We start from the raw sequence: 15,756 nt of genomic DNA, 5'->3' as shown, positions 1-15,756 counted from the left end.
ACAAATCAGTTGCATACAAAACTGTCACAACTCTTATTTGAAATATTTACCTGCAAAATTAATGTTTGGAGCTGAAAAGAAACTTCTATACCCAGCAGTTTCTGTCCAGCCATTAATGGGAATAGAGTAGGTAGCACAGGAAGGTAATAGTGACAGTTCTGCAACTCCACTACTCCATTTTCTGAGTTGGGTGTCTCAGTAGTGTCCAGTTTACCAGTGAAACAATGCAGGACTACATCTGCACCGTGTGACAGCCCAGAGTGCAACAACTGCTAAGACACAAATTTCAAGAAGCCAAATTAACTACTGTGACAAGATTTTTTTTTTTTTTTAATTATATGAATGCTAAGCGACTGCTCCATAGATCTAGGCTATCAGTCTATTTTCATGGGGTTCAGTATGTGTAACAAATGGATCAAGAAAATATTCTGTGCATCTTTTTTTTAAAACATGAAATAGCATGATGATAATGTAATTAGTTGTACCATTTCTATGGATAAATATACCACCCCCCACCTTCACTCAGAGTTCAGCTAAAGAAAATATCTGGTTCTGTAGCAAAGCAAAGCTAGGAATCTCCAGCATGTATCTTGCACAGCAGGAAGCAGAAAACAAGACAATGCCAGTGAGAGGAGGAGTTGTTGCAAATCAAACTGTTTTCATTACAATAACTAGTTTAGAATAAATTGACCACTTTCTGTACAAGAGTAAAGTTCTTTCCAAGGCTGTTGGACTGCATGAAATTTTAACTAAAATGTGAATGACCTCTGCTGCAGGGAATTTTGTAGGCCTGAATTCAAAAGCACAATGGCAATTTTTCAGCTACACTTAACCATTTAAGCAATAACAAACTGCAAAAGGACATTTTAAGATTGCTTCTCTTGTACCAAGTGTGCACCACTGAGTAATAAGATTGTCAACAGAAATCAACAAACCTTGCTTTGGAAAAAGACAATCTGTTCATCTATATTGGTACTTCACAAAATACTCTATGAGTAGTGTTCTCCCATACTTCTCACTGCATTTTGCATTTTCAATCTCAGATATCAAGAAAATTCAGATAGGAACTTAGTGTTCAGCACAACTGGCCACAATCCCTTGAAAAATTTCTGGGAGTAGTCCTAAATTGTAATTTGCCAGTAATTTCTCACCTTAAAAATGTTAGCAATATGAATAATGATGGTAACTCAGATGCAAAACAGAAATATTATGGGCCTTCTATTGAGGATACTTTTTGGCCACAAGACCAGTGGCTTTGGAAGTTTGTTAACTACTTTTCAGTGTTTACTTTTGTAGGGATCTATTACTACAGCTATCCAGAATACATCCCTGTTAGTCCTGTATCGGTTATTCAAATAAAGGGCTGTAGTCTGGTGGATTCTTCTGCTGTCCACATGGATCCAGTAGTAGCTCTCCACCTGAGGATGTGATGATTTCTTCCTAGAAAGATAAAACCAGTTAAAATATCATTCACAGATGTCTAAGGCTTTCCATGTCTTCTAAGAAAAGCAACTCATAGCAATCAAAAACACGGCTCCACTGTAACTGGTAACTAATTATGAATAAAAGCTTGATAAAATAAGTACAGACCAGCAAACAGATCCTATCAACTGTACATTTTCTTCATGCTTGTTTATCTCATACTCATGCCATTAGTATTATAACTTGTGAGAGTATCAAATAATGAAGTCAAACAGTTGCTGTACAAAAAAGGCTGCGATTTGTACAACCTGCAAGTTTCTACACTACTTAAGAAAAACTGCTACATATGCCTATAAAGGATGTTCTCAGGGGTTAATTTAATAGATATATGCCAGTCCTGCTAATGCTGCTTCCATAGTCAGGCAGACTGAGTTCAACATTGAGTGCTCACATACAACAGTAACAGCTTCCTGACTGACTACAGAGAGGTGAAAGACATTAACCTTGCTAGGGTAAAGACAGTCTTTACAAATAGCAGTTATTCTCATTAATTAAATACCCACATGCCAAGTTTGTCCTTTCAGTAACTGATTACCAAGATGAATACAAAAAAAAACTTTACTGGAAAAGTAGAGAACTTGGTCTTTGCACTTACTCCTAGAGTAATGACAGTTTGTTTTTATTTTTCTGGAAGTTTAAGATTTATAGATGCACCAAAATGAGGCAGAATCCAGAATTAGATTGACTGAAATAGCAATCCATCTGAAAGTTTAGATCCAAGTTATGGATCTATATATGGGTCCAACATTTTCAAAACTTATCTAGTGACTACTGAAAAATCAATGGAAATTTTGTGCCTGATTTCCTCAGAACACATGCAGATTCCCAGTTGTGGTTCCTCCCCAGTCACTACAACAGACTGAAAATAAGTTCAGAAAGTTACTACTCAAATTAAATGCTTTTGAGAAGTTATGAGGTAGTGAATACAAAGATCCAGCAATTATCTTGGATGTGTTATTGCTGCTTTCCGCACAGTATTTAAATGCAAATAGTAATGAGCAAATGCACACTCTCACCTTCTTCTGTAAGAAGTTTGCTCTTCCAGCTAATGGTTACCACCCCATTGTATCTGTCAGCTGAGTTGCTTGAGTGACCCGTTAATTTTTTTAAACCAAAATAAAGTAGATTTAGGTTAATAAGTATAGGCAGCCCTGCTCATTTTGATTGAAAGTCAAAAGGACCCTCAAAGAGAAGTTCACACAACTTTTGGAGTGGGAAACAATTCTCCTGCCAAAAATAGTCCTGAGGAAGCAGCAACTTTTCCAAACAATACAGCAACATCCACAAAAGAAAGTGTGCCTGCAGTGCAGCCATTTACATGAAGGTTGCATAGCTGGTTACCAGAAGGCTTCAGGACACTTGACAATGTACTTCACCAGAAAGGGCAGGCAGAAAAGCTTCAAAGGAAATCATGTGAGAGACAAGATAAGATGCCTCCTGAAGTGATTGGCAAAGACCAGTTTTAATATAGCTGTTCAGCTAGACAGTTGAAAAATAATTGTGTGGTGACATTCAAGGTGAACCACATTCTCTGATAGGCTTACTACAAGGGGAGCTATTAACTATTATCAGGGGACACCTAAGAAAACTTTTATTTTTTTTAAATGTCAGTAACTAAAAGCCATTCTGCTTCTGACAAGTGTCCTACTGCAGTCTGCAAATAGATCTGGTTTTAGCACAGTGATTGCCTAGGATGAGCTGTGATGAAAATATAGGAACACGGTTGGAGCAGACATGATTGGAATTGGTTGTCACCATGACCCCTCTCCAGGAGCTCAGGAGATACTACTTTAGCCAGAGGTCCAATGCCTGATAGTCAACATTTGAGGTGTTTTCTTTCCCTGACAAGGCCTTGGTTAGACTCTTTCCAGTTGTACTGGGTCTGGCTGGGATGCAGTTAACTTTCTTCACAGCAGTTGGTATGGTGGTGTGTTTTCAATCTGTGGCTAAAAGAATGTTGACAACACACTGCTGTTTTGGCTACTGCTGATCAGTGCTTGCACAGCATCAAGGCTTTCTCTTTTTCCCCACTCAGCCCCTGCTGGCAGTAGGCACTCTGGAATGAGTGACAAGCTGGGACGTGACACAGCCCAGCTGGTTGATCCAAACTGGCCAGAAGGATATTCTGTAGCATATAATGTCATGCTCAGTATTAAAAGCTGGCATAGAGGAAGAAGAGGATGTGGGGATTTGGCTTCCAAGGTGGCCATTGAGCAAGAATTTCATAAAATTAGGGGAGAAGGTATTTTTCAGTCAAATGTGACACCTGCTATCCTCCCACATGGAAATACAATGTCTCAGTGACCTGTGAAGGGACACTAAGGCAAACCTCATCTGTCTTAACCTTTCATTTTATCTTAAAGCCACCTCTGTGTGCACACCTGACAGTAACTAAGATGGGAAAAAGAAGGGAAGGAAGAAGAGGACAACCAAAATCTATCAGAACAAATTAATCATTTCCAATGAACCCAAATGAGTTTGGGAGTTTCTGCCCTTGTTGTTGTTGTTGCTTCCGTGGGGACTTAAAAATCCTATTCAGGAAGTGAACATATATGTTTTTATGAAGGATATCACATTATAATCTGTCTTCCTTCATGTAATGTACATTCTGAGAAACTCAACATCTTTTCATTAAGCCAATAAAATCCAAAATCATCTACTTCTTCTGTACTGCTAATAACAATTGAAATGTAAGGATTACAGCTGGAAGAAATGTTGCAAACTAGCTGAAATAAAAGAAAGATTTTAAAAGAAGGGAGATTAGAAGAAAAATTATCTCTGCTTAGTGTCTGTGAGACTGAATAGTGAAAAAATTAAGAGCTGTGAAGGAAAGGAGGAGCAAAAATTAACAGAATTAATTTGAAACAAATGTGAGAAAAAGGTAAAAAAGGAAAGGGAACTAGAAAAGAGAGGATGAAGAGAAACTGTAAGGGTGGCTAAGAAAAAAGCAGAATTAGAACTGATGAAGATAGGGAGGGATGCAAGGTGATTAAAACAAACTACACTATTAGGAACAGTGCTACTATTTAGTCACAGCCTGGCAACATGAAACACAACTTAGAGGCAAAGCAATTCAATTAAAAACCATCTAAAGTCAAAGATGAGTAGTAAATTGCTCCTGTTTTGAATAATATGGAATGATCCTTAGCAGATCCCTGAAAGAGAATTCTCTATGTTCCTTTCTTTACTGGAGGCCCCCACTCCTTTGCTTTTGCATGTTACAACCCTCACATTAAAGACTGAAAAATGCTGAAATTTCACTGCTAGACCTTTATATGTTATTTCCAATTCAATTCTGCACAGCAAAGAAGGTCAAGAAGTGTTAGCTCTGTCAGCCCTTATTAGTCCATTTTTAGCCCAGGAGAGCATGCGTTATGTAAGAATCTGCTTAGAAGGGGACACAACTACCTGCTGAAACATTTGAAAGGAGGGGAAAAAGCCTTCTGCTTCACTGCAACAAAAGACACAAACTATAAATGTTACAGCTAGGCTTACTTAGAATATATACGTATATTCTTTTCCTCACTATGGTTACTTCTACTTTCCAGTGTGGTTTCAAATTACATGGCTCTTCTTTAAATTATTAATCCATTCCACTCAGCTATTGAGCTCTATCTAGCAAGTGTTACCTTGTGAAAATCAATAAGATCTGTCAGTGTTGCATGTCGGTTTGGATCTACCCCCAAGAAGCTGTAGAAATCCCCCGAAGCATCAACCAGGAAGTGTTTGAAGCCACTTTGCTGACGATAAGACAACGCATAGCCCCAGATTTTCTCACTGACTCGCACCAGGAATGTTCCTTCAGATTTATTCATCAACAACTCTTCTGCCTCTTGGCGGCTAATAATACCTGGCAAGAAAAAAAGATATAGTTATGCAGATAACAGGTCTGTCAGAGTAAATCAAACGCAGCAAATACAGAGCAGAAATGAAATTAAAATGGCATAACTTCAAGATTTAAATGTTTATAGGAGGAATTAGAACTATGGAGAAAACAATTATGCTCTGCTTCTGAAGGATAGCTATAAGAGTTTTGATACACCCTGGCAGGATATCCTTTTAATTAACTGAATAAGAATTGCTTTTTTCCCATCCTTACTGCTTTTTCAAAGGAAGTCCTTAAATGCAACTGGCCTATCAAACCAGTGAATTCTGTGGAAGTGATCTTGTAGCAGGTGAGCATGGTTTGGGCATTGCAGTTTGAATTTGCAATACATTGCTGATATTTGCAATTGTATCGCAGTACTTCTGACTGTGTTGCCTTACAACTGTTTTATAGGTCCTAAAGAAGGAACATAAAGGAAGCGTCAGGAGGAAAAGCATTTGTCTGCTTTTGTACATCCATAGATGCATATAGATAAATTGGAGCTGCTAACAGAGCTGGGTATGTTAGATTACTTATTCGCAGGCTTGTATTTCTATTGTCAATAGAGGAAAACAACAAAGATCATAGTCCTTTCCTTCTGGGACCTTTCAGGCTTAATACCAGAGTAACAGTTCCCTCTAGTTAAAAACTGTAGCCATGAACTAAACAGAGTCTTAACACAAAGAAAAGCTTGAATATTGTATTTATTGACCAGATATGAGATAGTATTTACAATTCCTAAGGAACAATAATGAGTAATGCACATTGTTCCAGGACAAGACAAAATTAGTTGGGGCTTCTTGCAGTACATAATTGTCATCTTGTGGTCATTTTCTCTATAAGCCAACTTACCTCTCTGGACTAACTCAGTCAGGGAACAAACTCCCCATATCCTGGTCATCAAGCAGTTGGCTTATAGGTGAATTAATTCCTTTGCTGTATGACAAATTTATTTGTCAGAGCAAAAGAAGGATCACAAATTCAGATTTTCAGAGTAAGAAAGGGACAAAGTTAGTAGGAACAGAGCTTTCAAGAATTTCCCAATTTTATTCTTCTGCGTTGGAAAAGTCTTCATCTTTCTTCTTTCTTTCAGATCCTAGGACATAGCAATGAAGGTGATGGTACTTCTACTTACAAACAGGGTATAACAGATGCACCCTATTCTGGCCACACCCCACATAAAAGGTGTGATCAGAATTGCACCCAGCACTGAACCAGGTCTTACTGTCCACCTAGAAAGCCTGGTTCAAACTTGTCTGGTAGGCCTAGAGGACAGTAAGCTCATGTCTCATAATCATCTGTGAAATACCAGATGCTCTACTGTAATGAGGAACAGATGTTGAATTAGGCCATCCCGAATGCGAACATGGCACAAATGTCAATAAATAATACATGTACATGTTCCAAAGCTACTCTCTATGAAGCTAAACTTTCTCAAAACAGTACATGTAGTATTTAATGGAACTACTTGTCATCATAGAATCCTACACATCTTAGTGAGTGTTCCATTGAGTCCAAGTAATGAAAAGCCACATTGTTCTAGTCCAATAATAAACATAGTTCAGGGATTACCAATTCATACAAAGCACTTATCTGAATGACCAAATTTTGGGATGCTTTAATTAATCCCACAAGGCAAACTATGCCTCTAGAAGACACAGGAAGGGACTGAGAAGATATAGGTCCTAAAAGCAAGCACTGTGTGATGTTAGGAAAGATAGAAAAGCATCTCCTTCTTTCAGTTTTCGTCTACTTTGAGGCAATGAATTTCTTTTAGTTTTACTTGGTGTAATGATGAACATGACAAGGGCTCAGAGGTCCCTCTCCTCAGTACTAAGAAGAAACTTATAGATATATACTCTGCTGAATGAAGTACAGTTCTCTTTTCTAGGGGATATCACAGAAGAACATGCAAAACAGGCAGTAAACATGCAAACATATGCATTTGTTTAGAAACAGCATTACAACTGCTCAGCCAAAAGTGTCAATTACTGCACTTCGCACAACTAAAAACAGTTTTATTGAAAGAATTCCAAGATGAATCATCAAAAATTCTTGAAGTCTGTTCAAATGAAAAGATAGTACTAATATGAATCCATATGACACAGCATGTTATGTGAAGCTGTATCATTAGATCCCAATACCAGGTGTCACATGCCAAGAATTATGCAAAAATTGATTCTGAAAACACACTATTTTTAAGGCAAATAACCAGTCTTCTCTCAAATTTCCCTGATTGAAATATACAATGAAAAGTTTTATTAGTGATTATGATGCTTACTTCCTTGACAAATCTCTACTAGAAATACATGTGGATGAGCCACACTAGCAAGGTCATTCAATGATACAAGAAAGTATAAACAGTTCTATCACCAGCAAACACTACAATAATTACAATAATCAATATTTATACTATAATTCTAGATTAAAGCCATGCTGGTAACTTTTTGGATAGGAACTGAGTGCTGTTACAACTACCCCTTCCCTAAGCAGTGTCCAAACTGTTGTGCAGCCCTGCTAGGAAATGACACGGACAAGACAATTTAGCACCTATACAGAGTGTTTGTAAAAAAAGAGAGTTGTAAAAAAAGAGGGTTTGTATTATATGGTGAATATTATTCCTAGGATATTTCTAGGGTTTGAAAGACCATTGCTATCAGGCATATAACGTTAAAATACATTTAGCATCGATTAGTTTAATGCTAGACAATCTATTCACCTGCTCTCAGCTCCCACCAGTAGACCTAAAACACTGCAGGCTTCCAGATGATGTTATCGTCTTTGCCAGACCTTATTTTTGTTCTGGGTACTTTATATCATTGAGTAGGTGAGAAATGCTACATTGCTCACAGCCAAGTCCTTTTTTTAAATTCTCTTTTCTGCTAAAGATGGTGTCATAAGTTATCAGCCAGTTGCTTTCTTCCCTTTTCCTCTCCTGGTTCTGTTAACAGCTCATGAGAAACCGTCTCTCCCCACCACTTCATCCCTCTCTCTGCCTCCCAGTTATTTTATTTTTCTCTGGTTCAATTCTTTAGAGGGTGGTGATTCCAACAATGAAAGTCTCCCTCCATCATTTAAAAAACATTATACTGTTCTCAAGATGACTATAAAAAGAGTGGTGCTGCTCACTCCTGAGACAGCTGTAAAGAAATAAACAACATCTGTGAAAACCCCATGTGAACATTTAGAATCGTTTGAACTGAAGTCAAGAAACTTTGGTTTCCCAAGGCCTTGATAAGAGGTTTAGAATCACCGATTCTCTCATTTGCGCTAGTTAGGATATTAATTGGAAATATTGTCTGGAAATAAAACCACCGATGCTTTGAAAGCTAATTTTTCCTTCTAATTCTTGCTGATCTCTCAAAAAGAGAAAAAAAAAAAAGGAATATCTTCACTTGGTGTAAAGCAACGTTGTGTCGAAAGCTGAAAAGCAGTAAGCCTTTAACTTATGTACAACTTTGCAGATCAGTCATTTAAATAAATACCTCACAACTAATTGATCTATCATGAGTATCATCACTTTAACTCATCATGTGGCCAAATACACAACAGTATATTTGGACAGCAGTTAGCTACCCCACTGAAGCTCACAGCTTCTACCTGTCATGCCCAGTTTCTCTCAGAGTCTGCAAACTGCTATTGTCTATAACAAACTGTAAAAGAGCAGTAGGGCTTTGGCTGGGAGAGGACCAACGGTGCAGCTAACTCCTCTTGAAAGCATAGCAACCTCATCCACTGGCTTGAGATTCAGCCCCCTGCCCCCCAAATTCACTGCATGCATCTATCACGTTATATGCACCTACCTGTCCACTTTAAACATTCTAGTTTTGCAATGCTTATACATATTACCATTTTGGATTCTTAGCAAGAGAATAACATTTTAGAAGACACTTATCTCAAATCATAGGACATTCATTAATCATCAACTGACATGTTCCTGATTAACAGCTTCGTTTTTAAATACTGTGCCTGTAATGACAACTTGTAAATGACAGGCAAGTCTTAACATTCTTGTTGTAATTATGTTCTTTTTACTGCCACCAATCTTCCAAAAAGGAAAAAGAACATCCTAACATTTAGAGTATATTAAGTTCATGTGGGAACTGAAGAGTCCGTTATTAATTTAGTGGGCACATCTGAGAAATTCTGATGCTGCCTTCCAAGTTTACAGCAGCCTCAATAGCAGAAAATGCTATTCTGAAATATTATGCAATGACACTTCAGCTTCCCACTCTTCTCTCAGCATTATCCTACAGACATCCTTGAGTGAAACTCAGAACATGAAATATGTAAATATTTGCTAAGAGAATGCCATAACAAGCATGAATCCAAACTAGAAAAGCTGATAAACTTTGCCAATAAGGCAAGACTATATACTACAAGTCTGAAATTATTTCTCTGATTACACAGAAAAAGTTATACCAAGTCCATTGCTGTAAACTACCAGTGGTCTAATGTACCACATGTAATAACAATGTGCACAATTTGGTCTTTAATGACCAATATATTTTTTAATATGCATACGTGCATTTATATGCACCAAGGGGTTGGCTAAGATTAGAAGGACAGCAGGTATAAACACAGCCCAGAAGCATTCATTTACCCTTCTGCAATAGAAGCTGTTTGCCCAGCTGATGTTTTCTCTTTTCATATTTTTTCATTAGTTTGATCTCAAACACTCTAGTGCATGAGGTTTTACTCACAGAGCAAACACATCACAAATACTGCCATGAATAAATATTAATGAGCATTGATGCCAAAAGCGCTTTCATGACGCTTATGAAAAGCCTTATATTTCATGCAAAATTGATTTGTTGAACAATTATGAATATTCACAGGTAATCAATGAAGAGAGAAGAGACTCATCCTGCTTATGCAACTTAAGACATTTAACCAGGAAAGCGTGTGATTTAGGTCACCAGTCAAAATCAGGAGCAGGATGCAAAACACAGAGAAGCCAATACCAGTATCTCCTTCATTTTCAATGGCATTAGATCAAAACCCACGTGAGTACAAATATTCCTGGCAATCATTACATGAATAATTCACATGCTAAAGGTCATACAGACACATTACACCTAGAGCAAATGTAAACAATAAATAAATGAGTAAAGATAAGGAATTATGAGGAGTTAGCAGATAACTCACAAATAATGTAAAGAACTGCATTTGTCTAATTATAGAGGCAGATCTAAAGAGTAATTTGAAAGACAGTAATAAAATAGCACAAGGTTTAGAAGGATCAGTTTGCTAAGCACCAGCCAATCCTTTCCATACTACTATAATTATACCATTTGGAATAAAATGTTTCCCAAAGGGAAATAAACAAGCAAAATTTCTAAAAACTTCCAAAGATATTTTCCCTCTCTCAGACTTGATTTGAAAGTCAATTTTAGGGTCTTGGGTATTTTTAATTGAAACAGAAAAGTTCTGGTTTGAGGAGAGGAAAATATGTCATAGGTTTTTCTACCTACGTCTTTATAATAATAAAAATCATGCAGCTGGAAGTAAAGACCCAGCCTACTTGGAACCAATATACGATTAAAGGCAATCAGTTTAGAAAAGAAATAATCAGAAAAGTAAATGAACTCAGAAGGGATTAATCCAACTGCAGCTAGCATGGTTTAGGAAGAGCCTACAGCCTGTGTTAGCCAGCATCAATACAAACCACTGTCAGAACAGCATGTAAGAATACCAGCCTAGGAACCTAAGAGAGGGAGTCATAGATTTCAGAGCACACAGCAAAGGAAGATATACATGAGGAACAAACACAAGTTAAGATGAAAACTGAAGCTGAGGAACTAAGGTTTAGAATAAATCCGGCCATATTTTAGATCACATAATAAGGTGGGACAGCAAAGGCTTGAAACAAATGTTCAAATGCATGATACTAACAACCAGCTCTGGTCTAGGAGAGGGTGAAAAATCCAGCTCCTTCAACTACTCAGAAAGATCAAAAGCATAAAAGCAGGGAAGATGAAATTATCACTTTCCTGCAGTGTAAGAACTAGAGCAGCTATAGCTTATGCTCTCAAGGGAAAGCAGTCTCTACATCACTCAAAGCAATAGTTTCCTCAGTTTGACTTTTACAATTCTCTCCCACAGGTGCAAGTCTATATGTGGACTCTTAAGATGACTTAACAAACTGGTGTCTGTTCATTGGGAAGGACATTACTAATCTGCAAAACTATGATGTCTAGAATGAATACCTTATGGTACCCTTGAGACTAACAGTATCACTGTCATCAGGTGTGGTGCTTTATGGAGTGATCTGCAACTGAAACAGCCAAAGAATAATGTACATAGCCAGGTCATATCTTGTCATTTCTCCAGCATTTACAGCAGGAGTAGCATGCACAATTACATGCATAAGTATTTGCAGCAATAGGATCTTACAGTGTGCCACTCCATTAAAAAGGTTTCGTCCTCTCCTTCTCCTTCCTTTTGATCACAATACCTTTTTGGACAGTGCAACAAAACAAATAGTGAAAGAAGAGATCAATAGTACTGTGTGAGAAATGCTATAGCTGAGAGATAACAATAGCTTTTCCTTTTCTATTTCAGAATAGAAGAAATAAAGACTGAAAAGGAAAGCAAGGGAGTAAATCAAAGACGGCTGGTAATAGAAGAAAAGCCGTTGAAGCTATTCACCATCTGCTGTTAGCACAGGATAAACTCACATGGGACTAGATCTTCAAAACAGTTCTGTTCTCATTTAGGCATAAAAATAAATGGCATTTTCTTTTTAAATATAAAAATAAATTTTAAACAAAACCAAACAAACACAAAAACAACACCACAAACAAACAAACAACCCACACCACCAGAATCAGCTCGATGACTGTTTTGGATTGGTTTTGGTTTTTTCAAGACTTCATGGCAAAAACCAAAGAGGCAAGGGGTGCTGAGTTCCTATGAAATGCTTTTCCTACTTAGAGCTGGTGAGAACAGAGAAATTGCATGTTGTGCTGCAGATTGGTAATTTAAGTCCCAGTAAATAGCGCAGTATCCATAAATGTTACAAGTAAGGGGCTACTGGTTTCTGTGCTGATAATAGAGAAAAGATGAGTAAAAGCTCACAAAAAGTAAAACCTAAAATAGGAGTAAATAAACTAAAACCTTCCTATCTACGTGGAACTGCAATGGGAAGCAAAGCTGGGATGTATTTAGAAATCACCAGGTAAAATACACATTTGAAATACACTGGCCATGTCACAGATAGGCTACCAGAGCACTCAGTGGGCAGTACAGGGCCACTCTGAGCCTCTCTAAGCCATGCAGGCAAAGTGCAGTGACACTGGTTAGGGAGCCTCTGCAGAAGGCTTATGTTGTTCCACATTTACCACCTTCTCTTCTGCGCAAGCTCGGTGGCAATGCATGCAGTAACGTGCCTTAGACAGAGATAAATATGTGTTGTTAAAAGGAGAGCTGACGTCTATTTCCAATCCTTCCCCATTCCTCTCCTTCGTAACCAGCCTGTAGTTTTAAGGCAGATGCAGAATTGGGAAACAACACATCAGTGAGTCTTCACTACCTTCCTAGTGGGCCTTGCTCAGTATGGAAGGTATGCTCTGGGCTACATACAGACCTGTACAGAAAACCAAGGGCCAGAGAAATAAGGTTTCTCTGATGGTAAGAGATCCCTTCAGGCAAGGGTGAGGCATATTGGTAATGTACCATGCCCTAAACAAGCTCTTCTTGAAGACATATGTGGTGTATTGGACAAACTTGAGGCTCTATACACAGAAGAAATTCACCAAGGAAAAGTATCACATGTAAAAACATATAGGCCTGTTTTGTTGTAGGTTTGCGTGTGTGTGTTTTGGTTTATTTTTAATTTTTGTTTTGTTTTTTTTTAACAATATGGATTCATCTCTCTGTTCTGTCAGTATGAAGCAGTTCTTAGAATAACGAAAACTCAGATGTCAGAAGCTTTCTTAATTCCCTAAGGCAATCAAAAACCTACTGAAATTCTGAAGGAAACAGGTGCCTTACTCCCCTGGGAAACCTTGAAAACCCTCGTCTAAATGAGTAATGCAGTTATAATGGGTACTTTTCTTCAGGTTTACAGAAAATCAGATGTGCTACATCCATTGTTGCCATGTGGTTCACAGTCAATTCTTTATGCACTCTGCAGAAAATATACCCCTTAATTGTCTCCTTTAAAGTTCATTTGATATCCAAACTATCAAATACTGTAAAAACCCTTTATATTATATAGACTGTCAAAATATTTACACCATATTCACTAACAAGCAGTGCAGCACATAAAAGATAGGTGGTTGCATTACTTGTCTGAATACACCACTGGCATAATAGAGCCATAAATTCTTTTTAGTGTCTCCTCAAAGCATTAATATTGGTTTCTTTCTTTCTTTCCTTTTGAATTAGGCTATAGAATGCATTAGCCAGGAGGAAAATAAAGATTTCAGACTCTCCCTTCTTCTCCTTGTACATTATTAATTGTCACCTATCAGAGAAGAAAATGCAGCACAAAAGACCTTTAATCTTCTATCTCATATACGTGTTTATTTTTTTCTTTAGAGATAGGTTGTTGTCACCTGAAATCCCTTCATTAAACCTCTGCTATTACCCTTCAATTTTTGTGAGTTTTCTCTTCCCATGTGAACAGCTTCAGAAAAGAAGCTCATCTAAAAAAATGGAACAGTTAACCATTCTATTTTCAGTGGTTCCTCGAACTGTATTCTCTGTGTGTAGTTTACCATGTAGGATTGGTAAATTGACAAATTTAGGAGCAAGAATATTTAATTTTGTGTTATTTACAATGATTAAAATTGGCAACCTCTATGTTCTAATAAAGTCAATGGAAGATCAACAACAGGAAGGTTCCAAGCAGGTAAATAGGACACCTTACATAAACAGTACAAATATTCTCAATAATGATTTTTTTCTTTTCTTTTCTGATAGGCTGACTGGAAAATATGAAAGTGTTTTAAAAAAAACCCCAATCAGTAAATATTTCTGGGCCTATATAAAAATCATAGATGCTGTTATGGATAGTTGAAATTTCCTGCCAACAGCATGGAAAAGAAGCATATTCATGAGGATGTCTGCAAACTCCAAATAAGAAACAAACATGCTTTGAGAAAATACCAGCGCACTAATCCAAATAGGCAACTTCATTACAAATATTACTCCTATAGGATGTGTTCATCTCTTTACAATACAGATAGGATGGAATTTTTATTTCTATTATGTGTGAAAAAGCCAACTACACAGACTATCAATAAACTTTTGTGGTAGGCGTATGATGTGACACATGCAAAGTAGATATTAAGACCTTATTGTATCTTCTGAAACATTAAAATTTACTTAATCAGTAAAGCACACAGAAATACCTCACTTGAGCAGCCCGACAAGGCTAGAAATTATACAGTGTTATAACACAAAAACACTATAGAGCAAAGAAGCTGATTTAAGTTCTGATCTTTGTCTGGCAACAAAAACCATATCTGTTCTGGTACAATAGTCACTGTTATTGTGTTTTGTGTGAAAACTGAAAAATATAGCAGATTTTTAAGAAGGTTGCTGGCCAGTATTCACCATCCTTTCTCCAGGCAGACAAAATATTTGTAAGCAATAGAGGAAAAACAAAGGGAAATTCTAGCTTGTGGGAATCACTTGCAAGCAATTTTTAACCACTTTACTCGTTTACATTACTCACATGTTACTTCTCATTTAAATTCTCAAATTTTGCTGAATTTGAAAATGAGAGAGAAAAGTCTTCTGGTATGCAAATGAGATCTAAAGCAAGGAAAAAGATGAGAAAGTTGATATGTGGGAGAGGATGAGAAAGAAAAAGCCCTCCTGGGATCCATTTACGTTCTCATAACTCCAGCCATCGTAAGTCCTTGTTCCTCCTAAGTACTTCTGAGGGTAGCATGAACATAAAAAACATGGAAGACTGAGCTTTTACCAAATCAATTTCACAAAATAAAATAAAGCCCACAGTGAGATTTCTGTTTGCTTTAGGTTTCTGTAAAAAGGCAAAGTAGAAGAATTAGTTACAGGTAGTCTCCTTGTGGCTCCTTCCTGGCTTTGTACAACCCATTCTGAGGCAACACTGCCAGATGACACTCAGGGAGAACACATGGAGCAAAGAAAATAATAGTGCACGGAAAAGCACTGCTACTAACAGCCTGGGCTGGGATGACATTCCTGCAGAGACAAAGAGCCCACTCCTGGCTGATGGGTAGTTGCTGAAGGAAAGCTGAGCGGTACAGTTCTGAACACACAGAAACTCAGGAAAGTTTGTAGCATTGAGAGGAATTCTTTCTTAAATCAAAGGCTCCTTTAAAAAATAATTTAAAGAAATATTCATGTAAAAGTAGAAAATATTTGCAATTCAAAATCAGGAATCATTAGGCTCTTTAAACACTGAAGGTATT

General features: G+C 37.4%; 1 protein-coding gene across 3 annotated transcripts in view; it reads right to left on the bottom strand.

The window, feature by feature from the left end:
* Nucleotides 1-1,347: 1,347 nt before the first annotated feature.
* Nucleotides 1,348-15,756, bottom strand: part of SH2D4B (SH2 domain containing 4B) — a gene marked incomplete at its 3' end in the record, with an annotated part of 63,561 nt that continues 49,152 nt past the window's right edge. For all 3 annotated transcript variants that reach the window (XM_080347941.1, XM_080347942.1, XM_080347943.1), the window contains exons 7-8: nt 5,112-5,332; nt 1,348-1,440 (exon numbers count right to left, since the gene is read on the bottom strand). In XM_080347941.1, coding sequence (XP_080204067.1) covers nt 1,348-1,440; nt 5,112-5,332 — 314 coding nt within the window. The remainder of the gene's footprint in view (nt 1,441-5,111; nt 5,333-15,756) is intronic.

The sequence above is a fragment of the Nesoenas mayeri genome, assembly GCF_963082525.1.
Source record: "Nesoenas mayeri genome assembly, chromosome: 7".
Lineage (NCBI taxonomy): Eukaryota > Metazoa > Chordata > Aves > Columbiformes > Columbidae > Nesoenas > Nesoenas mayeri.
The sequence above is the reverse complement of the archived record's forward strand: the minus strand, read 5'-3'. Positions and strand labels throughout refer to the sequence as shown.